Source organism: Polyodon spathula, chromosome 3 (genome assembly GCF_017654505.1).
Source record: "Polyodon spathula isolate WHYD16114869_AA chromosome 3, ASM1765450v1, whole genome shotgun sequence".
NCBI classification, from domain to species: Eukaryota; Metazoa; Chordata; class Actinopteri; order Acipenseriformes; family Polyodontidae; genus Polyodon; species Polyodon spathula.
This window is the reverse complement of record NC_054536.1, coordinates 26,162,609-26,187,883: the sequence shown is the minus strand read 5'-3', so window position 1 is coordinate 26,187,883 and position 25,275 is coordinate 26,162,609. Positions and strand designations below refer to the sequence as shown.

Genomic DNA, 25,275 nt, shown 5'->3' with positions numbered 1-25,275 from the left:
TCTTTTGGATTCTTTGGAACGGGCCAATCTTTTAGAGCTTGGGTTTTCTCTTCATTGACTCTAATTCCATCTATAGAGATTACTTGGCCCAAAAACTTTACCTCAGTTTTCAAGAGGAAGCACTTGCTTGGTTTTACCTTCAAACCATGTTCCTTCAGGCAAGTGAAAACCAGGTCCAGTTTTTCTAAATGGCTCTCGAAATCCTTGGAGAAAATAAGAATATCATCTAGATATATGAGGGCTCATGTCAAATTGTGGTAAATAAATTGTGATATTAGCTTCACATTTGATACAAAACCTTATTCTATGATTCTCAAAGTTACAATTGCTTATATGTGTCGTCCAAAAAGAATTAACCCATGACAAATGTACAAGGTTGTTGCCCACACTACTTGAGAAACATATTTATAAACACTGCAGTCTGAATGTGTCTTTGACCTTGACATTAATATCTGACTGTGACAGTAATACAATGATTCTTGGGTAAATCTCCCTCCCGACCTGTGAGGGGGCTAAGCAGTGAGAACAGAGTTCCCTGGACATACTGGCCTGAGAGCTAGAAAGGGGGCGGGACTCTGTTGCAATAACGCATTGACCCAGAAGGGAAATGATGTGTCAGCCTCAGATTGGAGAGGCGGTTGCACTCGTTTACCAAGGGATCATATGTGATAAAAAAGGGGACGGAGAATTGCAGTCTGTTCCTTCGCATTGGTTTTGTGTTAAAGAACTGGGAAGGACTGTCCCCCTGTAACTACTGAAACAGTATCGTGAGTGTTTTGTTTGTTTGTCTGTGTATAATTTGTAGCAGTGTGGTCCAATGGTTAAAGTCCAGGGCTTGTAACCAAAAGGTCACCTGTTCAAATCCCACTGCTGCCACTGACTGATTCACTGTGTGACCCTGAGCAAGACACTTAACCTCCTTGTGCCCCATCCTGCGGATGAGATGTTAAATCAATGTCCTATTGTAAGTGTACTCTGCATATAATGTACAGTTCACAGCCTACCTCTGTAAAGCACTTTGTGATGGTTGTCCACTATGAAAGGCACTATATAAAATAAAAGTGAGATTTGTTCACTTGTTTTAACAATAAGCCTGGAACACACTGCCTGATGACGTTGCAGGAAAGGGTGCATGGATGCATAACGTACAGTGGCACTGGGGCGAATCAGTAGATGAAAAGATAAGGCTATGGCAGTAATAAATATCTACAATTTTGGCTAGAACTTAAGGTGACGTGTTCGTGAACACCATATATGACTGGAGACATGCTGATATTTTTTGAAAACAAGACCTGACAAGCCCCACGTTTGAACTATTAGACAAAGTATTTACAGAATACTTAAAAACTGCCGCTATAATCATGATTCATTTATTATTAATAGCGCTATCATTAAATTATACTAAATCACATTTTTTATTTACAATGAAGGCAACCTATACTGTCACCCAAATGCTTATGAAGTCAGCAAACACATGTTTTCCCTTCATTGTAAACAAAAATGTGCTTTGATATAGTTTAATTATAATGCTATTAATATTAAAGAAATCATGCTGCGTGATCCTAATCAATTGTTAAGTATTCTTTGCCTAACGTATTTGTAATGTAGTCAGACTCCCCTACACTGTATGCACAGTGTACTCTCTCACCTTCACACGTCTGTATGCACATATTATAACATCTTCTTATAGTACTGTAAGTGTGCAGTGATTACTCCTATTCATGTTGAGTTTATCTATCTCAGAGGCGAGAAAAGAGTTCCAGAGAAAATGCACGATCAGAGGAATTCACCGAACAAATAAGTGTAAACAAATTGTGTGTTGGGTTAGGGAGTAATTTTAAAAGCTTAATAAATGTATAATGAAGTGTTACATAAATGGTATACATGTATAAGAACTACAAACACAAATGACACTTCAAATTTATTTATTTATAGCCTACAAGCGTACATACTAAAATAGATACAAAAGTAGGGAATAAATTCCAACCAATATAGATAGGCTTACGTGGCCTCATCCAAAAAGTTTTTTTTTTTTTTTTTTTTTTTTAATCTGTATCGTCTGATTTTTACCCACACGCCAGATAATCATAAATCAGCATTGTATATGTGAAATTATCTAAATAAATGTACATTCTGCATGACAAAATGCATAATTTTAAATGAAGTTTACAAAATAGATATTTCCATTCTTTTTTATTTCATTTCCATTTGGCTGCTGCTCGCTGGTGAGAGAGCCGTCTCACTGTACGCTAGTAGGTTCCATAATAGAGAATTATGCTTCCATTAAATTTTTCTTTATCTCGTTACATGCATTTTGATTAACAAGTTCCCCTTATTTACTCGTTGACACAGGAAGTGATTTACATGACCTGCGACAATTAAGCTTTTTAACGAGAAATGCATTCATTAAAGCCCTCATTGAGTCAATTTCAAATCATTAATGGATTGATTTAATTAACGCATTAAGTCTGAAAATCACTTGCTACTAAGGCTGTCGTTACTATACCAGGAGTTCGATACAATAACTAACACAGTTTTTTGAAAATCCTACCCATAGTCTCAATCAAGTCGAGTCAACAAAAAAAGTGATCAAAAATAAAACCCAAGAAATGAAGAGCCCTAAGTATACTATAGAACATTGTTTTTTGGACAGCTAGAACATGCATATCAAACTGAATTTTGTTCAATTATAGCACAAGTACACAGTTGTATTCTGTGACTGGGTGTTCAGGTCAGGATTGATGTGAGCTTGTAGACCAGTAATGTGAAGCTCTCATTGTGCCTGTCTGCATCTTCCCTGGCTGTAGCCAGTGCCCCATAGCTTTTAAAAGTACTACATTCACACAAACAAGAGAATGAAAAGCAAATACATACACAAAGTGCCCTGTCAGCATAAGACTGCATGTAGTGATATACAGTAGTACATCCCACAGCTGCCAGCAGAGGGAATCGGGCTCCTTGTATTTGTTTTCAAGCAGGCAGGCAGTCAGACAGGCAGGCAGGCAGGCAGGCAGGCAGACTGTTTCATTGCTCCTTTTGGTAGGAAATACTGCAGCCTTCTAACTGCTTCCGTGGATCTCAGGGGAGAGGCTGCTCAAGACCCTCCTACCGGCTGGGAAGGAGGTGGTCCAAATGAAAGACAAGGCCAGCCCTAAACACCATGCCACTGTGTGAAGGAGACAGCAGCGACTAGGCTGGGAAAGCTACAGGGAGGAGTAAAAAAAGAAACAGGAGAAGAAGAAGCCTGGCTGCAGTGATTTGTGTTTAATCAGTCTGGACTATTGCTGTTCTGTCTTCCTCATTCCACTAACTAACTGGAGTTTATATCTATTTTTTACATTTCTGCAACAACTGTCACTACTACTACTGTTGCTATTCCTGATTTATTACTGGTTTCTGTATCTGCCTGTGTGCATGTGGATCTGCTGACAACATACAGCACAGCCCCGTACTGCTTTCTGGGACCAGAATACAGAGGAATTAAACAGAGCTTGGGGCTCAGGAAGGAAAGAAAGAAAGAAAGACAAAAGAAAGACGGCTGTAAATGAATTGAATCCCCCCTTTTTTCTCTTCTCATCCTTCTTGCCATCACCTCCGTCTTCCTAACTAAAGTAAAAATCTCAGAAATCAAGGAAGTCCCGGTCGCCTCTTGAGTCATTCTGCACTGTGAGGAACAGTGGTTTAAAAAGAAGAGCCTGGGTTACTAGACACTGCCAGCGAGGTCCCTGCGACGGAGATAGAGATTCCAGCTACATGGGCAAACGTTTGGAACAGCAACCAATGTACCCTCAGTACACATACTATTACCCTCACTATCTACAGACCAAGGTATGGTGCTGCACATCCCTCTAGCATGCTCCATTTGACCCATGCTGCCAGTATAATATCATTATGCACTTATTGGTTGATGGATGCACAGTCATCTAGCAAGTGGAGTGAATTTTTCTGTTTGTTTTTTTTTTATTTTTTTATTTATTATTTAACGACTCCCGTTTGTATTTGAAATCCTGAATGCTCAGCTAATTGTTCAAATCGAAGACTGAAAGAGTAAGGTTAGAATTGATAGAGCTCTCTCAATGAAAGGGATGACTTTGAACGACTCTGTTAGGGTTTATAAAGCATGAAAGTTTTGATTGCTTTTGCAAAACGTTAGAATAACATTTCTTTTTTTTTGCCGTATGATAAATGTGTATGTCAAATTTGTTAGCTGAATGCAAAAAGTAGTAATAGTAACAGGCTGGAATTTTATTTATTTTTTACATTCTTTTTTGTATTGGGGAGTGTGTGCTGGTTGGTTTTGTTTCCTGTTCAGGAGTTTAGTAGATGCTTCATTCAGGCTGTTTAAAGGCTTCACATATGTTTGCAAGCAAATCTGATCCTCTTTCCTTTGTAAAGTGCCGCTTGGCTCCGGTGTTCTTGCTTCGTCTCTCAGAGGTAAGGCCTAACATCTTTGCCAAGGCTTCTCGAATGCAGCTGCTAGCCTTTTTCCTCTTGATTGATAGTTTAATACATTTACTTCCCTGCCATCCAGCACGGCACTCAGAGCCAGTATACAGCTGCGGACCATGCAATCAAATGTGCACTTTAGCTCCCCTTATGCGGCAACAGGCATTTTACCAATCATCTCACTTTTTTTTTTTTATTCCCTTCAAGGTCGATTTAAATTGAATTTTACCTCTGTGAGTGTGTAGCACGCTCCCAAGTGATTCTAGGTGGACTGCTTCATAGCATGTATCTTTCACCATGGCCCGTGGGGTAGCAAGCATGTTGAGAAAATACTAATTTATTGTTAAACTGCATTAAAACCTTTTTTTTGTATTGAAAGAGGGTGTTTTTACCTCTGTGGGGGCCAGGCTGCTATTTTATTGAGGCGTAACAGATCTCTCTCTTTGAGTGCTGGCTTAACTTTAGTGTCGGCCAATAATGATTATTGATTAAGATATTATTTTAGAGAGAAAACAAAAAGCTTTCTGCAGGGTTTTTTAAAGTTATATCAAGTTGCGTCCAGTTAGTTTTACGGATCTATGCAGGTAATTAATCTGCAAACCTTTATCAGTGGGCTGTTTTTTAGGCACAGCTGTTTAAACACTTATTTATTTTAGCTTGAATGATTACTTTTTTTTTTTTTTAAATATAGTATGTGTAGGTGTGTAGGACAGATGCACTCAGAATCAGAGAAGTGTACTGTTATCTAGTTGATTTTCAATGACACAGTAAACTTTTACCTTTACCTGTTTCAGTGCTGAATTATTCTTGTATGGATTGGCACTGTATGGCATGTGTAGTTTTCAGTAATTCATATGGATTAGACTGTAGTATTTTTTTTTTTTTACTTATTCATCAACTCACATTGCCCTTTATTCTTAAGACACAAAACATTTGCTGTATCAGTTTTAACCTCCCATTTGTCTTGTTTATTTTGTATATATATATATATATATATATATATATATAATATATATATATATATTATAATAGAATAATATATATATATATATTTATATATTAAAATTTTTGAGTGAAGGTTTCTTTTTACACTTATGCTTTTGGTTTCTTTTAAGAAGGGCTTACAGTACAAATTAGGTTCAATTAAACACATAGTTTAAATCTGTTCTATTGGTTACAGCTGCCAGAGTTTAAATTTTCAAAGCTCCTCAGGATGAATAATAAACTACAGATGTAATCAATTCAAGCTAGAATTTCTGCAGTGTTTTGAATTGCAGTGAACAAAAATACCTGGGAACGTTACAGCAGAACATTGTAGCTAAGGAGGTATTTTTTTTATGTAATTACAGAGCTTTGGTTCTTTCTGGTTGTCAAATTAGGAAGTCTTCATTGACTTTGCCATTGATGAATTAAAGCAGTGCTAACTGTTTTCTTAGCGTTTATCAGCACAAGACATATTAATACAGGTGCTCTTTTTACTGGTCTATTCAATTTTTTTTTCTTCAAATAGGTTTTGTACTTCTGTTTTATGGTTCAATTTCGAATGTAGAGATATTGTTAATGACGACACTATAAATTTAAAAGCTTTGTTTTTCTTCATGTATTGTAGTTCAGACTTGCTGATATCGTTTAGTTTTGACTAGACGGTGTGACCTTCTGTACACCCGGATTGAACAATTTGTATATAGGGTTGTTTTGGAAATGTCTGCGTATCCTGAATTCATGTTAAAACAAAAACAAAAATAAAAAGGAAAGAAAATTGATTTTAAAACCTTGATTAGCACTAACTAAAGTTGGTGAAACCTAAATGGAACCTAGAAACAGAGCTTTCCGCAGCACACTGTACATACCTATACTGTATTTATAAAATATTAGCAGCATATTCTGAGTGGCAGTTTGTCTAGTGTGTTGCTTTCGTTATGAAGCCTGAACAGGACACTCCCCAGGAATATTTCTCAGGTAATACTGGTTGCAGAAGAAGTGAAACCCAGATAATTTCTGCACTGTCATGTCAACAGAATAACTGATCCTGAAAAGTATTGCACTTAAGAGCTTGTACCTGCTTCAGCGAACAGCTCTGCTGATCCAACTTATTATTTTCATTGGAGAAGAGAGAAACTACTATGGGCGGTAACACAAATTTTTATTTTTACAAGTGTGTGTTGCTTTATAGGGGAGAGAAAGTGCAATATACCTTCAGTCACTCATGTGACCAACCTTGGTGCTACCTCAACATACAGTAGAACTATAACATACAGTATATCTGTAATACACTGAACAAAAATATAAAAGCAACATGCAACAATTTCAAAGATTTTACTGAGTTGCAGTTCATATAAGGAAATCAGTCAATTGAAATAAATTCATTAGGCCCTAATCTATGGATTTCACATGACTTGGAATACAGATATGCATCTGTTGGTCACAGATACCTTAAAAAAAAAAAGAGGTTGAGACGTGGATCAGAAAACCAGTCAGAATCTGGTGTGATCACCATTTGCCTCATGGAGCGTGACACATCTCCTTCGCATAGAGTTGATCAGGCTGTTGATTGTGGCCTATGGAATGTTGTCCCACTCCTCTTCAATGGCTGTACGAAGTTGCTGGATATTGGCAGGAACTGGAACACGCTGTCGTACACGTCGATCCAGAGCATCCCAAACATGCTCAATGGGTGACATGTCTGGTGAGTATGCAGGCCATGGAAGAACTGGGACATTTTCAGCTTCCAGGAATTGTGTTCAGATCCTTGCAACATGGGGCCGTGATTTATCATGCTGAAACATGAGGTGATGTCAGCGGATGAATGGCACGACAATGGGCCTCAGGATCTTGTCACGGTATCTCTGTGCATTCAAATTGCCATCGATAAAATGCAATTGTGTTCATTGTCCGTAGCTTATGCCTGCCCATACCATAACCCCACTGCCACCATGGGGCACTCTGTTCGCAACGTTGACATCAGCAAACCGCTTGCCCACACAAAGCCATACACCCTGTCTGCCACCTGCCCCGTACAGATGAAACCGGGATTCATCCATGAAGAGCACACTTCTTCAGCATGCCGATGGCCATCAAAGGTGAGCATTTGCCCATTGAAGTTGGTTACGACGCCGAACTGCAGTCAGGTCAAGACCCTGGTGAGGACGACGAGCACTCAGATCAGCTTCCCTGAGACGGTTTCTGACAGTTTGTGCAGAAATTCTTCAGTTGTGCAAACCCACAGTTTCATCAGCTGTCCGAGTGGCTGGTCTTAGACGATGCCGCAGGTGAAGAAGCCGGATGTGGAGGTCCTTGGCTGGCATGGTTACACGTGGTCTCGGTTGTGAGGCCGGTTGGATGTACTGCCAAATTCTCTAAAACGACGTTGGAGGCAGCTTATGGTAGAGACATGAACATTCAATTCTCTGGCAACAGCTCTGGTGGACATTCCTGCAGTCAGCATGCCAATTGCACACTCCCTCAAAACTTGAGACATCTGTGGCATTGTGTTGTGTGACAAAACTGCACATTTTAGAGTGGCCTTTTATTGTCCCCAGTACAAGGTGCACGTGTGTAATGATCATGCTGTTTAATCAGCTTCTTAATATGCCACACCTGTCAGGTGGATGGATTATCTTGGCAAAGGAGAAATGCTCACTAACAGGGATGTAAACACATTTGTGCACAAAATTTGAGAGAAATAAGCTTTTAATGTGTATGGAAAATTTCTGTAATATTTTATTTCAGCTCATGAAACATCGGACCAACACTTTCCATGTTACGTTTATATTTTTGTTCAGTGTATGTAAATCAATCAATCAGTCAATTAATTAACCAACCAATCCTTTATTTAACCTTGTAAGTTAGTTGAATAATAACACACATTTTAAATACCATACTAACAAATAACATTTTGATTGATACATTGTAATTAACAAATAGTGTGCAATATCAACCAATAATTTATATCACCTGATCTTTAAATGCATGTAGTTTGATCTCAGCGGCTTGATCAATGCTATATAGTTTGATCTTGAAAAATACTCTATCAGCAATGATTCATATACTGGTTCATAGTCATAGTCGGGCAGCAGTCCACAAAGAAGAGGGTGCTGGAAGAGCCTGAGTTAAGGTTCCATGAACAGTTAGCACAGCAATGTGTCTTGGACTGCCAGTAATTCTTCTGGTGCTGTTTGTTTAAAGGCAGATGTGCAAAAAGGCATGCAGCTTTGGTGATTTCTGTAATGAGCTCTTTGTATAACACTGCTTTCAGGTTCTGTGTAACAATAGTTTTATCAGAAATAGGAATGCGGGCTACTGTGGAGATTTTTGATTAAACCAGAAAGTTTGTAATATTAGAAGCATAGCAATGTGTAATGAAGCATCGTGAAAGCATGGTAAAGCACTGTAAAGCACAGAGAGGTGCTAAACAACACATAAAACCATAGTAAACCATGATAAATTCATAGCAGAAAACAGCACAATTACAGAGCACATTTACCATGGTAAACTTTTCTAAGGGTTATTATAAGGTTGCCATACATTTGATGAATGGTCATGATAAATCCTGAGGTCATTTTTTTTTTCCTATTAGATGTGTACACACAAACACATACAATAGATATGTTTTTGTTTTGGGTTTATAAGCAAATAAGGTACTATTTGTCTTGAGCTGTAAAGCTCCTAAAATTAATAAATATATCCATAAATGCGGTAAATACCTACAAAAGAAATAAAAGATCAAATTACCTCCCACATGCGTTAAAATGAAATTTCAGTTTGTTGAATTCTTATTGCAGCTGATTTCTGCTCTCCTAGTTCCTCTGCTGTACAATATCTGTACTCGAAGCCCCCACCTTCATCCCATTGTGTAGCTCATTTGCTGCATTCCTCATAATGGCCATCTGGAAGTACAGAAGGCTTTGAAGAAGGGTACTCCTGATAGTGAGCAGTCCGACTGGGCTGCCCTGCTTTGTACTGTTCATCTCATGTTTTGGTGCCTGTTGTGAAGAAAGGGTCAGGTGTAAGGAGTAATCCATCAAACACACACTCATTTCAGGCAGCGTTTCCAACCATCTGCAGCCTGGAGCGACACCAAGGCTTGAAAAGAGAGAGTTGGCTATGTGATCTTGTAAAAATGAAAATCTTACTAGGGGACGCTCAAGCTGCAGTCATTTTCTGTTTTTTTTTTTCTGCTGGGTTGTTTTTCAGTATCTCCCTGAAGAGGTCAAATTAAATGGGTGTCATAGTAATAATAGACCTTCATTTAAAGGATACAGAGAGTGCCCTGATGTAACAAGACTGCATGCGCTAGTTATTAGCTAATCCCTGTCAGAATGGATATAGTGGAGGCACTTGTACGCCTGTACATGTTTATGTATTATAATTTTCATAATATTAGAGATGCCATTATATGATGTGCTCCACTTAAACAGTATAAGGTGCATTTCTTGCATAATGGACACCTCCCAAATACTGGCAGAAATACTGTAATATACCTCATAGAAAAATGTAACACGTGTATACTGTGCACCTGAGATAAAAACAAGAGTACCCATACATTCTCCTGCGATCTATACAACAATTATTAATACATACAATTATGTGACAGCAATAGAAATATATCGCCTTTGTATTCCATTTCTCATCCCTTATCCACCACGTTCATTGCCATTGTGGGGTTGGTGTGTGCAATATTACTCTTGTGTTTAAAACGATGGAACAATATGATATATCTTAAGCAGGAAAGAAAATGTACTTATAGTAGTCAAGAATAAAATCATTTGGAATAGTTTGACATATTTCCTGTTATGCTAGGAAAACACATCTGTTTCAAGAATGCAAAAACAAGCTGCTACCTGTTACGTGGGTAAAGCAGGGAGAGATTTTTTGCAGATTTGCTGTATTTGCTACATACTACAGTATGTAGTTTCTGATTCATCGTACCTCTGAACCCTATTCTATCGTAGAAACAAAGTACCTGGGGAAAAGTTGAATCATGAATTTTATATAAAAAATAAATATATTTGATAGGTTGTGTTTAGGTATTACATTAGTTGGTAACAGTTGTCTTTTTAAATTCCCTTAGATAAATAAATACAAATTTGAGACAGCTGTGTAGCATTGGTGGTTTTGCAAGCTTAGACAGCCTTTTCTGATTTTTATGGCTTTTCAGGTGACTGTTAAGATAAAAAATTAGACTGTGGGTTTTCAATTAGCTTTTTACTGCTTGTGTTTGGACCTTATGTGGCAGCTAATAAGAGGAGCAGTGATTGGTTGGGTCGCTGATATGCCTGTAGAGTACTCAAAGCACAAACACAGTTATTGCTTTTAAATATTAATGAACTACTTTTATAAAACCAAAGTGATGTATTTTCTGAATTTAAGAGTGAAACCCTTTAGTTTTAAAATATCTCAAAGTGCCTGATTAAACCCAGTGGTTTATCGCTAATAATACATCCCTTTTTAGAGGTCTGCTTTGTGGCAGGGGATGGGTGGTAGAGGGAGTTATTAGTGTCAAAACGAAGGCATTGGACAAAATGTGTATCTACTTCACTTATTTTTTATCTCAGAATATAAGATTGAAGTTGGGGATGATGTATTTGGTTAAAAGAAGGCCAGCTTAAAGGGTTACAGAACACCCTGGGCAAAATTCTCAAAGCTATTTACTCCGAAGTGTCATTAGCACAATTTTTTCTAAAAGAATACAAAAAAAGCATAACATAATTAGCATTTCTAAAATGAATAATAAACCTGTTTAGAATTATCACAAGACATAAATTTAATTCCTGAGTTGTTTATTTCTGGGTTTGTAATTGTGTTGTCTATGTTTGTACTAAATCATCCTAATGGCAATTTGAAGTAAATGGTTTCAAGAATCTAGCCCCCTGTGTTTAATGGAAACTCATTCTTTTACCCATTGCTGTATCATACTGCAGCAATATATATATATATATATATATATATATATATATATATATATATATATATATATATATATATATATATATATATTATTATATTCACATTTTTCACACATCCTGGGTCATAAATCACCTGGGGAATAAAAGAACATTTCCTAACTTTGTGTTCGGAGTGTTTGCCATGAGAAAAAAGGATCATAGTGTAGTCAAATCATGCTCCCTGCTGCAACAATGCTGATGCTCTGATTGAAATGAACAGCTGCAGCAGGAAGGGAAAACAAGCAGGAGGGAGCATGATCGGGACCTTAAAGCTATAAGACTTCCTCTTTCACCTGGAAAATGACAACCAGGGAGGAGTTTTTGCCTGGAGGACAACTTTAATACTTTGTAAGGTAAAATACAGAGATATGTATTTTAAATAAGGTATTGGTTAAAGTCCCAAGTTCATTAAAGCAAAGTGCTGTAAATAAGCACAGCTTTTAGTACTTGACTATTAATTTGCAAAGCACTCTGTGACTTTATCTGAATGCTGTACTTGCAAGTCACTCTTACCTAGTTAATGTTCCAATCTTAAGGCAGCAAATATGAAAACTAACGAAGGCATGAAAAAAAAAAAAACTGGGGAGTATACTTGTTGTTTGTTGTTAAAAAGATTGTGCGTTGTCTGTTGAGGTTATGTTACATTAAAACAGCTGTGAGGATACATCTGTAAGTAATTTCCTATTGTAATTACAAATGCATAATACTGGTCCAAGTTCTTTAAGTTTCTACAGCATCAATGCAAAACAAATGAACAGGACGTACAGTGCTGTGAAAAAGTTTTTGCCACTGGTCTGATTTTCTGCATTTCATGCATATTTCTGACACTGAATGTTATCAGATCTTCAACCAAAATCTAATATTAGATAAAAGGAACCCTGAGTGAACAAATAACACAACATTTTTATACTTATTTCATTTATTTATTAAAGAAACGCATGCAGCACCTAATGCCCCTGTGTGAAAAAAAAGTAGTCACCCCCTTAGGCTCAATAACTGGTTATACACCACCTTTAGCAGCAATAACTGCAACCAAATGCTTCCTGTAATTATTGATCTCTCACAGCGCTGTGGAGGAATTTTGGCCCACTCCTTTATGCAGAACTGCCTCAACTCAGTGTTATTTGTGGGTTTTCAAGCATTATCTGCTCGTTTCAGGTCCTGCCACACCATGTCAATGGGGTTTACGTCTGGACTTTGACTAGGCCATTCCAAAACTTTAAATTTCTTGTTCTTCAACCATTCTGATGTAGACTTGCTTGTGTGTTTCGGATCATTGTCTTGCTGCATGACCCAGCTGTGCTTCAGCTTCAGCTCATGGATGGATGGCCTGACATTCTCCTGTAGAATTCTCTGATACAGAGCAGAATTCATGGTTCCTTCAATGATGGCAAGTCGTTCAGGTCCTGATGCAGCAAAGCATCTCCAAATCATGACACTACTGCTACCATGCTAGACCATTGGTATGAGGTTCTTACTGTGAAATGCAGTGTTTGTTTTTCGCCAGACATAACGGGGCCCATGTTGGCCAAAAAGTTCCACTTTTGACTTTTTGATCTGTCCATAGAACATTATTCCAGAACTCTTGAGGATCACCCACGTGCTTTTTGGCAAACTTGAGATGAGCATTCATGTTCTTCAAAGTGAGCAGTGGTTTCCGCCTTGCTATTCTGCCATGAATCCCATTTTTGCCCATTGTCTTTCTAATGGTGGAGTCATGAATACTGACCTTAGCCGAGGTGAGAGGCCTGCAAGTCCCTGGATGTTGTTCTAGGGTTCTTTGTGACTTTCTAGACGATTTTATGCCTTGCTCTTGGAGAGAATTTGGCAGGACGGCCACTCCTGGAAAGATTCACTATTGTCCCAAACTTTCTCCATTTGGACAATATGGCTCTGACTATGGTTTGGTGGAGCCCCAGAGCCTTAGAAATGGCTTTGTAACCCTTTCTAGACTGCTAGGCACCAACAACTTCAGGAATGTGTGTGTTCAGGAATTTCTTTTAATCATGGCATGATGTGCCTGCAGAACCTGTGTGCTGATAACTTCACTCTGATGGTAAGGGCCAAAGTTAGTCACATTTATATTTGGCAGGGCTGGCCCAAAACAGGCCTGATTGTTAACCAAAGTATTCAAACAGCTGGCCCTAATTATCCCTTTAATTGGGTTGAGTTAACTAGGGGGACAATAACTTTTTCACACTTAAAGATTGCATGTTTGATTACCTTGCACACCAAACAAATGAAAGAAGCACCAAACTTTGATGTCATTTTTTAATCTCAGACTCCCTCTATATACTACTACAACCCACAAAAAGATATGACCAAATTCAATGTGAAAAATGTGCAAAAATGCAGAAAACAGGGGGCAAATACTTTTTCACGGCACTGTATGTCTTTACATTTTTTATAATTTTTTTGTAGACACTGCTTCTGGGGGTAAAATGAAAATGAAAGTTCCACTCAGTGCATCGGTTATGAATGAGTAGTTGTTATCTTATAAGAATATCAAGATATTTATTAGGACAATTACTCAACCCCAGTCAATCTGTGTGTCTGTATCTTCCCAAATGCTAGGAGGGTAGTATACTGTATATGTTAGGATCCCAATTAGAATATGACCACATGGCTTTTGTCTTCAATGTAGATAATTAAAATGGACTAACCCTATACCTAACATTAACCCCACACGATGGGGTCAGTCCCCAATAAAGTCCAAGAAGATAGGTTCCTATTTCTTCTGAAACCCAATCACACTTTTATAGGTGTTATAGTAATAAGTTACAGTGTTTATTTTGTTGTATTTTATTTTAGTAATCAATAATGTATTTAAAACTCAGGTGATGTTTGCCTACTTGCCTAAATGTATGGTGTGTGTATATATATATATATATATATATATTTTTTTTTTTTTTTTAAGTGTGCTGGAGGAAGAATAATAGCAGTTAGAACTGATGTTAAACGTAGATCAATAAATATTATCTGACAATGGGGCAAGTTTTTATATAGGTTTAAATAATACAAATAATATCAAAACTACTTAAATTATTTTGGGACTCAAATTTCTGAGGATGTCATTGTATTCACAACAGATGCAATATATAAATTGCTAACTAGGAGACGAGAATGAACCACAAAATCTTTAGTTGAGTCTACAGTATTGTGTACTGTGTGCATGATGGTATGTGTGTGTATGTTTGTATGTGTGTGTGTGTGTGTGTGTGTGTGTGTGTGTGTGTGTGTGTGTGTGTGTGTGTATGAGTGTGTTTTAAAAAGGGAGTGCAGCATCCTGTGGGAGTAGGCACTGGCATTTCCTAAATCCGTCTGCGACTCCACCCTCCTTCCTGGATGCTGCTGTGGAAATTAAATGACAAGAAGTAGTTGTTTGGAAAAAGGTTTATAGTATTTGAAAAATACTCTGTCGATTCATCTAATGCTATTACAATTTCAAGCTTTTTGTCCCGATTTATTGAATTCCTTTCATGTTTAATATCCAGTTATGTATCATTCTCTATTGTTTTTACTTTAAATCTTTTTTTTTTTTGCAGTGCTTACTAATTATTCCAGAAAGTAATACTGAACAGACTGCTTATTCTAAGCCAAAACATCACCTCTAACCTCTATTATTCTTTTTCTACACACTTTAAAAAGCCCTATAGTTGGGTGATATTATTAACATAATTATATTTCCTCCATCTTATCATGTTGTCAGTGGTTCCTTCAGTCTGAGATATCCAGGGTTTCATTCTACATACACGTCTTTTCTTAAATATCCAATAGGGTTTATATTAACCAAGTCCATGTCTTTTGAAACAATTATGTATGAATTAGACAAACAATGAGTAATTATGAGTAATTAAGATTCAGGGTATGTGAAAAAGTAAGTGAACCCCAGGTTTTATTAGCTCAGTTAAGATGATAATTAGAATCAGGTGTTTAAATAATTAAGTAGATCTTCAAGAGTGAGTTTGGGAGGCCCCACCCTATATAAAGATCAGAAACTTTGTGAGTTTGGTCTTCACCATACAGGGGTGTGGAAACACGTCATGCCACGATCAAAAGAAATCTCTTTGAGGACCTCAGAAAAACAGTTATTGATGCTCATCAGTCTAGAAAGTGTTACAAAACCATTTCTAAGGATTTGGGGCTCCACCAATCCAATGTCAGACAGATAGTCTACAAATGGAGAAAGTTCAAGACCAATCACTCTACCCAGGAGTGGTCATCCTACCAAAATCTCTCCAAGAACAAACGGGAAAATCATCAAGGAAGTCGCAAAGAACCCCAGAGTAACATCCAAGGATCTGCAGGCCACTTTCGCCTTGGCTATTGTGAGTGTCCATGACTCAACTGTCAAAAAAAAAGGCTGAAAAAGAATGGTGTTCATGGAAGGATAGCCAGGAGGAAACCAGTGCTTTCTAAAAAGAACATTGCTGCCCATCTGAAGTTTGCCGAAGTGCACACAGATGATCCAAAAGACTTCTGGAACAATGTTCTCTGGACAGATGAGTCAAAGGTAGAACTTTTTGGCCTCAATGAGAAACGTTATGTTTGGCGAAAACCAAACACTGTGGTCGAACAGAAGAACCTCATCCCAGCCATCAAGCATGGTGGTGGGAGTGTGATGGTTTGGGGCTGCTTTGCTGCCTCAGGATCTGGAAGGCTTGCCATCATTGACACAACCATGAATTCTACATTGTATCAAAAGATTCTAGAGGTGAATGTCAGGCTATCCGTCCGAAAGTGGGTCATGCAGCAAGACAATGATCCTAAACATACAAGCAGATCTACAAAAGAATGGCAGCAGAAGAAGAAATTCTGCGTTTTAGAATGGCCTAGTCAAAGTTCGGACCTAAACCTCATCAAAATGTTGTGGCAGGACCTGAAGCAAGCAAGGAAGCCTGCAAATGTCACCGAGTTGAAGCAGTTCTGTAAGGAGGAATGGGCCAAAATTCCTCAAAACCAAGGAGACTGACCAACAGTTACAGGAAACGCTTAGTTGAAGTCATTGCTGCTCAAGGGGGTGCCACCAGTAACTTTATCTAAAGGTTCACATACTTTTTCACACAAGGATATTGAATGTTGCATCATTTGTGGATAAATAAATGTTGAAAAAGTAAAAAGAGTGTTTTTGTGTCATTTGTTTTATCAGGTTATCTTTATCTATTATTAGGACTTAGATTAAGATCTAATAACACTTTAGGTTTGAAATATGTGAAAATCTTAAGGGGTTTACAAACTTTTTCTCGGCACTGTAGCTATTAAAATGTTAAACAATGTTGATATTAAAATGTTAAACAATGGTGCAGCATGGTTCGTTCAACCAACTATTACAGTAGTTTTGTCAGCCAAGATTTGGATGTTGTTTCCCATAGTAAACTATTGCCAGACCATGTTTGATGTAGGGCATCACAGCCAAAGTGTGTCTGTGAAATTCCTTCTTGCTCTATGTGTTGTGTTGGGAGGAACTGCATTCTTAATTACAGTCAAGCATTGCTGTGACAAAAAATGGTTGTTCATTGTTTGAGTTTTCTTTAGTTTTTGAATTAGCTGAAAAAAGTATAAATATTGTTTTTCAGCAGTAAAAATAAGCCTATTTTGTTTCAAATGACATTCTAAACAAAGGAGAGAAACACTGTTCTGTACAGTCGGATGTGCTTTTTTTCTCATATGTCATTTAAGCATCAGTTTCTTTCTCATGATGTCTTTGGTAAGCTTCTTTTTAAATTATGTTATAGTTGGGACTATGAATTATGGTTGTCACAATTAATTGCATTATCAACGAATCGTGATACTCTGTTTACATGATACAAGACCAAAAGCACAACAGTTTCCTGTAGTTCACCAAATGGTCCTTGAATGAACAATACATGTGTTTTATAGTTGGTATGAGTACATATTCTCCTGTCTCATTTAATTTTTGTCTATAAACTAAATACTCCATCATTAAATGGTCATTTGATCCTGTTATGCATTATACAAGAAGCTCAGCAGGACCATCACATCACGTACATTATGGTGATACTTTACTCTTTTGTTACACCCCTAATGTGGTCATTTTTGTCTAAGAATCCATTTCAAGCAGTGATTTGTCTCAAGGGACCGTCTGATTAGGCAATCTTTATATCACGGTTCTCTGTAAAAGTGTGCTACCACACAATGCAGCATAGAAAGGAATTGTGTGTGTGTGTGTGTGTGTATATATATATATATATATATATATATATATATATATATATATATATATATATATATATATATATATATATATAATTTACAGTGGCTTGCAAAAGTATTCAGACCTCTGACCAATTCTCTAATATTACTGAATTACAAATGGTACATTGAAATATCGTTCTGTTTGATATTTTATTTATAAAAACTGAAACTCAGAATCTATTATCGTAAGGTGACATTGGTTTTATGTTGGGAAATATTTTTAAGAAACATGAAAAACTGAAATATCTTGCTTGCATAAGTATTCAACCCCTGTGCTGTGGAAGCTCCCAGTTTGCACCGATGAAAGAAATTGCCCTAATGAGGACACAATTACCTTACCATTGGCCTCCACCTGTGAACCATTAAAGTTGCTGTCACATTTTCTGGATAAAAACCCCACTGTTGAAGGATCATTGGTAAGGCTGTGAATCTGAAGGAAAATGAAGACCAAAGAGCATTCTACAGAAGTTAGAGATAAAGTAATACAAATGCATAGATTAGGGAAAGGGTACAAAATAATATCCAAGTGTTTGGATATCCCAGTGAGCACAGTTGAATCAATAATCAGGAAGTGGAAGCTGCATCACACCACCCAGGCACTGCCAAGAAAAGGCCATCCCTCAAAACTCAGTGCTCAAACAAGAAGGAGACTTGTGAGAGAAGCCACAGAGAGGCCAACAATCACTTTGAAGGAGCTACAGAGTTCAGTGGCTGGGAGTGGAGTAATGGTGCACCAGTCAACCATATCAGAGCTCTTCATAACACTGGCCTGTATGGGAGGGTGGCAAGAAAGAAGCCGTTACTCAAAAAGTACCATCTGAAAGCACGTCTGGAGTTTGCCATAAAGCATGAGAGTGACCCAGCTGCGATGTGGGAAAAGGTTTTGTGGTCAATTGAGCCAAGATAGCGCTTTTTGGCCAAAACTCAAAGCGCTATGTGTGGCGCAAACCTAACACTGCCCATGCCTCAAGACACACCATCCCTACAGTGTGGTAAGGTGGTGGCAGAATCATGCTGTGGGGATGCTTCTCATCAGCAGGGACTGGGCATCTTGTTACAATTGAAGGAAGAATGGATGGAGCAAAATACAGGAAAATACTGCAAGAGAATCTGCTTCAGTCCGCTAAAAAACTGAAGCTTGGGAGGAAATTCACCTTTCAGCAGACAATGATCCCAAGCACAAGGCCAAAGCAACATTGGAGTGGCTCAAGAACAAAAAGGTGAATGTCCTATAGTGGCCCAGTCAAAGTCCTGATCTCAATCCCATTGAGAATCGGTGGCACTATTTGAAAATTGCGGTCCACAAGCGTCGTCCAACCAATCTGAACAACCTGGAGCAAATCTGCCAAGAAGAATGGGCCAAAATCACTCTGACACTGTGTGCAAAGCTGGTACATACTTACCCCAAAAGACTTAAAGCTGTTATTGCAGCGAAAGGTGGCTCTACCAAATATTAATGTGTGGGGGTTGAATACTTATGCAAGCAAGATATTTCAGTTTTTTATTTTTCTTAAAAATATTTCCCAACATAAAACCAATGTCACCTTACAATAATTGATTTTAAGTTTCAGTGTTTAAAAATAAAATATCGAACAGAACGAAATTTCAATGTACCATTTGTACTTAAGTAATATGAGAGAATTGGTCAGGGGTCTGAATACTTTTGCAAGCCACTGTGTTTGTGTGTGTGTGTGTGTGTGTGTGTGTGTGTGTGTGTGTGTGTGTGTGTGTTGTGTCATTATATATATATATATATATATATATATAGTATATATATATATATATATATATATATATTATATATATTCACCACCTAAGGGTCCATGTAAGGAATGTATTCAGTGTGTTACTAATCACTGAATAAGGCAACAACAATAACATTGAAAGCTGAGGTCAATTGTAAGGCATGTTATGCTGTTTTTTTTTAATCACAACTAAACTAATGCCAAATTTCTAGAAAAACAGATGCAAGCAGATTTGTGATAGTGATGTTGAGACCTCTGTTTTACCGTACTACTACGTGCCTGTGTTTTTATTTATAAGGGGATTATACATTTGAAATGAGTAATCTTGTGGGTTATTTTAAACAAGTGCTCTTTACATGGGGATTAATTTAGATTCTGTGTTACATGGCTAGTTTGAGGGTTTTGGGTTGACTTTCAGAAGTCTGCCATTTCAGCTTTGAACTTGTTTTTGGATGTAGGTGCCAACACATCCCAGTCCACCTAAAGTACAGTATATTGCTGCTGATGTTGTGAAAGTTGCATGTTTGCAGTGCATTTGGGTAGTTGGCACTTTCAGGTGTCCATTCTGAGAACAGTTCTTCTTTTTGTTTCATGTCCTCCTGACAGAGAAGAACATTTAAATATATATTTATTTATTTTGTCCACTGTGAAAGTTGTACCCCAATTTTTTTAATTAAAGCACACCTTTAGTAAATGATGATTTGCATACAGAAATATGTTGTTGCTTTAGATTGCTTAGTTTTCCTGAGTCCTTTAACACATGGCTTGATAAAGTTGTGGGATCGACGAGCTACTAGAAACTTGACAAGCATTGGTGGTCATTCCTATATTTTTGTTATATTTTTAATACTGCGGTATTAATATATAATGGGTTCTACTACTATTTCTTTCTGTATTTAATAAATAAATACAATATTAATAAGAAAATGCTGTTAGACAAGCCAAAACAAAGCAACCTTTTGTTTATGCCTAATTTGGAATTTAAATTCCAATTGCCCCTAAGAAAATTATCACTTGATATTTCTTTCCAAGGTCCCACCGAAGCTGTAATTACAGGCTAGATTTATAGGTGGTCAAAAAGAACTCACGAAATAGGTCAACAAGAAATGAAAATGTAAGCCTAGCGGTATTGAGGAAAAATGTTAATAGCAAGTTCAAAAAATGAAACACCCACGAACCCCTCAGAGGCACTTGACTTCAGAGGGGAAAAAATCTTTATTTGTGAAAATGAATCATCCCCATGATGTATGTGGGCAGTGCCTAGTGGTGTCACATGACCAAGGTGGTGCCATAGAGATTGGCTCAGTCTAGTACTTTGATGAGCGCGAGGAGGGTGCTGTAACAGTTTTCCGTGAGTATCAGGCCTAGAGGTAAAATCAATTTCATGTAATGGAATATTGGTATGAGAAAATGTGTTTTGTTTATAATAGACTGTTTACAGTAAGAAATGATGCCTATTGTTTATTTTGTTACGCATGCTAGAGAGCAGTGTATCATTAGTTTACTGTTCGAAGCTAGTAGCTAGGCTATGTATATTAGTTGATTTTATCCAGTGACAGTGTAAAGTGATTAATTATATAATAGCAAAATAAAAGATTTTCTATTAGTTACTGAATTTTGGTTTTAAGAAATGTGAGAGTGCTAAAAGGAAGCAAAGGATTTTAAAGAATATTTTTCTTTGAAAATGATTGTTGTTTCTGAGGCTGTATCATATGGCCCACTAACTGCTTCATAGTAACATCACACATGTACATGTAAAGCTGAGGTTACTCTACACTGACAGACACAACAAGCAAGTCTTCAATTGTGTATAATGAAAGCCCCGTTTTTATAATTTTTTGTTTTATTTTTCATAAATTTTGTTTTATTTCATTTTATTACAATACACTTTAATAAAAACAACTCAAATATATGTACTGTATATCAATAAGAGCATATTATGCATCATGTTTTAACTACATACACCATTTTTATTAAACATTTTCTGCTTTTTTATAACATTATGACATAAACAGACTTCGCACAGAAAAACTATTTAGTTACCATACTCATTAGCGGCAGTAACGGTAATGTAGAGCCCCCCACTCTTTTAAATTAACGGCCTAGTTACAATAAATACTGCCCATGCCCTCTATAAACATCCAACATTGGAAATAAGAGCTAATCATGACTGCTTCCTTGTAGTTTGCAATAATGTGCACAGTGGTACAGAGCAGATTCAGCCCTTGATTCTTGATATCTAAATAATAACTTCACCAACAAGCAGTTATAAAATGTTATGTACATAACAACATCCTCACTGTGGTGCATGTTGGGCTAGATATAGATAGAACATACAGGTAATCTGTTTCCTTGTGATAAGCTAGGCAATATGACTTTTATATTTATGCATAGTTCTATATTGTGTATTGAAAACCTCTGGTGTCCCACTGTCCCTTTTAAAAAGATGAACCCCTAACCCTCAAGAACATTTACACTGGCACATCCTGTAGACAGACAGCTTTTCTTCTGGGAATAATGTACTGTATGTATAAGTGGGACTGGTCTTTTGTCTTTCCTTTTCTTTCTTTGACGAATAATCATCTAGTCTAAACCAAGTGTTCCCTGAAGAGCTGTGGTCTGAGCCAGTGTAAAGCTTGTCTTTCCTTCTCAGAACAGCCCAAGCTCAGAGGAATGCTAGTGTCTCTTTTCCTTTAAAAAATTAAAACACAACCATGGACAGCGCTTTCATAGCCTTTTTTCCTCCCCTTTATCTATTCCAACCATGATTCAACCAGCAATGTGCTCTCAGACCAGAGGACATCTTACCGTATGCTATAGGCAGGGTTCTGTGATTTACTGCGGAGTCTGACCCCTGTCTGTGAGAGGAGGTTAAAGCTCTATAACTACACCTGCAGACAACAGTGGTCAAGGTGCTCACTTGCAGTGTGCATGGTCTCCAAGTCACACACAGCGTCTCTCCTGTTACAAATAGCAAGAGACTGCTTTCTAGAGCCTGTAGCTGTTTTCTAAAACTCATGATTAGGAATAGGATGTTACAAACGTTACTTAGACAAGGAGCAACTGTAATTGGAATCATTAAAGAATAATTCGTCTCACCAGGATCAGTGGGGTCCTTTTATGGGCTTTATTTTAAAGTAATTGTTATATAGTGTTAAGTTGTCCAGTCTTTATTTTCACTTTGTTGGGTGAAGTTCATATGCTATAAGAATGCTGCTGTATTTACATGCAGTTGGTTTATTACTGTTTCTTTCTCTGTTAAATAAAAAATAGGAAGAAAATGCAATCAAAAACAACAAAGCTTTCCAAACTTTTGATAATGCCAAATTTCAGCAACTTCAATAAATTAGCTATTCCTACTACAACTAGGTCTTGCTAGCGTTATACAGTTAAAGTTTTATTCCATTTAGAAAATGTGTTTGTAAAATGAAAACGGTTGGATAAGGTAAATCTGCTACTATCCAGATCCACAGCCTGACAGCCACTGAGCCATTTGCTATTACAGCATTCCATCGCTTATCTGACTGCGACGGGACCCAAGTAAGGGTGGATATGTAAAAAGGCGGATAAATGAATCCTGTAACAATTACTGTACTATATTATTATTGTTTTGAGATTCAGATTTTATCCCTTGTTTACAGATACAAGGTATTAATGCTTGTGACAGGGTAGCCGTCTGTCCTGCGCGTGTGTGCATTCGCTGCAGAGTGACAGACAGGAGGTCGAGACGGAGGTTGAAGTTGTTACGCCCCGCAGGCGAACAGGATTTATTTACAAATTGTAGTGCTGAGCTGGGGGGTTTCAAGGATATAATGAGACAGACAACAGTTGCGGATAAAAGCAGTAGGAAACCGCTGTATTTTTTTAAATCTTTTTTTTAGCTTTTTGTGAACAATGGTTCTCCTCTCACTCAACCTCCTTTCTTAACTGTCTCTCAGTTCTCCCGCCATCAGGTCCTTCTCTCTTTCAAACTGTCATGTCCACACGCCCAAGTCCCTCCCCCTTCCTCACTCATTGGTCCAGCACTACCTGTCTCTGACTGCTCGTGTCAGACCTGCTCCCACCCCCTCAGTGACGCACTCACACACAGTCTTTCAGCTCAAAGTCACACAAGCATTAAAACACACGGAAAACGATAGCAGATCTGAACAAGAATAACACAGTTTACAAACACGTATTATTTACAGAGTACTCCCATCCCTTTCCCCAGTCCATAATCAGGTCCATCCCCACACTGTCTTGCAAATTCAGCGACAGTTTCGAGTTTTGTAAACCTTTAAAACTTATGTTGACACAATTAAAATGACTGTGTATTTCCCATAGCCTATTTTGCTGACTCCAATCCTAAAATATTAAACACGGGAGAAACGTTAACTGCAAACCTGAAATGACAAAACTGAAGCTTTTGTGTTGCCCTTTATACACACTGTACATGTCTAACAGTATATAGAAATGTCATTGTACAGTATGAGGAATTCCCCAATCATGTAGCCAGTATTTGTTTGACCCTGTTGCCATAGTAATCAAATGCAATGCATTGACGCTGGACCGTGTACAGCTATTAGCACTGCTTCTACTTAATAAAGTATGAAATGAACAGGAGAGGTGCAGAGTAATGTAAAATACTGTAGGGAAAATAAAATGCGTATTTTTCACGGTTGGTAGTCAAATACACAATTTCCATGAAATTCATGATATTGTGAATTTTCCAGGGCCCTAAATATAACCTCTCCTCATACTGTAAATGGTAACAGGAGCATGTCTTTGTGGCCCACAGAGCAAGGCAAAAATCCGACAAACATGACCATGTTTGTGTATGGCAGAAGTGATGTCTTCAGCATTGTAGTTTTATTGAAATGAAATGAAATGAATTAAATTGTTAAACGGTTTAACTGAGACCTTCCTACAGCGTGTGCGTGTGTGCGTTCTTTTTTATTATTATGATGACATGCAGTTAAACTAACAACACATATTCAACCATTTTTTTCATTTATAAATATTCAAACATGAAAGATACATTTTGCCCCACCACAACAAAATGAATTGAAGCTAATGTTGCATGCAGATAAAGCATCTAGAGATGGACGAATTACAGTAGCAATATTTTGTTGATCAAAACCTATTAGATTACAGTTCTGGTAACCTTTGACATTAGATTTCTTCCATACTCTAGCATGATTGGGCACACGAGGCCAGTGCTCTCAGCGCTCTTACCCAAAGGTAGTTTCCATCAATTAAAATATTCTTCATTGCGATCATATTGCTGACACTCTGTGAAAAGCAGTGCAGCTGCAGCTGCCGGTAATGAAATTTCAGTATGCATATTAAAAGAGGGTTATTTCTCAACAAATTAAACAGTTGGGAATTAAGTTAGTTATTAGAAATGACCTGCAGATTGACTGCTAAGCTGAAGCTGAAGAAATGTAAATTACGTTTTATCAGCATTTGACAGATGCTGTTGAGTTATCTTATTACTTTTTAATGTGTTTTTCAACTTATGGCAATGGTCTTCAGGCTTTTTTTTTTTTTTTAAACTGTACCCCATTCTGTCTGGAGGTTTCTGCTCAAATACCTCTTTACAATTTTTGCTGTACTGAATGGTACAAAAGTTGCAATAGAAGGTACAATAATTTGATTAATAAGTACATTTTCCCCTGTTTATTAACATATAATTTCTGTTACAACAGTTTGGGACTGACATACTGCTGGTTTAGGAAATAGTAATTCTTAAAACTTTTAATTCTTTAAAGTCTTTGGATGCACAGAATCAAAAGACAGTATTTGTGAATCTTGTCAGAAACACACATATTTGCTTTCTAATAAAAATAATCTGCACTGTAAATGTTTATCACAGTACCATTCACTTCACATCTCAGCAGTTCTGTAAATTTAAAAAGTTTACAACATCGAAAGCTTTAACCTGA

General features: G+C 37.4%; 1 protein-coding gene across 7 annotated transcripts in view; it reads left to right on the top strand.

Annotated features, from left to right (window-relative positions):
- Positions 1 to 25,275, top strand: part of rbms3 (RNA binding motif, single stranded interacting protein) — a 362,894-nt gene that overhangs the window by 122,172 nt on the left and 215,447 nt on the right. The window contains exon 1 of one of the 7 annotated variants that reach the window (XM_041244826.1): positions 3,161 to 3,828. The exons of 5 other annotated variants lie outside the window; for them this stretch is intronic. In XM_041244826.1, the coding sequence (XP_041100760.1) occupies positions 3,754 to 3,828 (75 nt within the window). In that variant the 5' untranslated portion in view covers positions 3,161 to 3,753. Of the gene's footprint in view, positions 1 to 3,160; positions 3,829 to 25,275 lie in introns of those variants that run through there. One more of the 7 variants, XM_041244825.1, reaches the window with a different exon arrangement.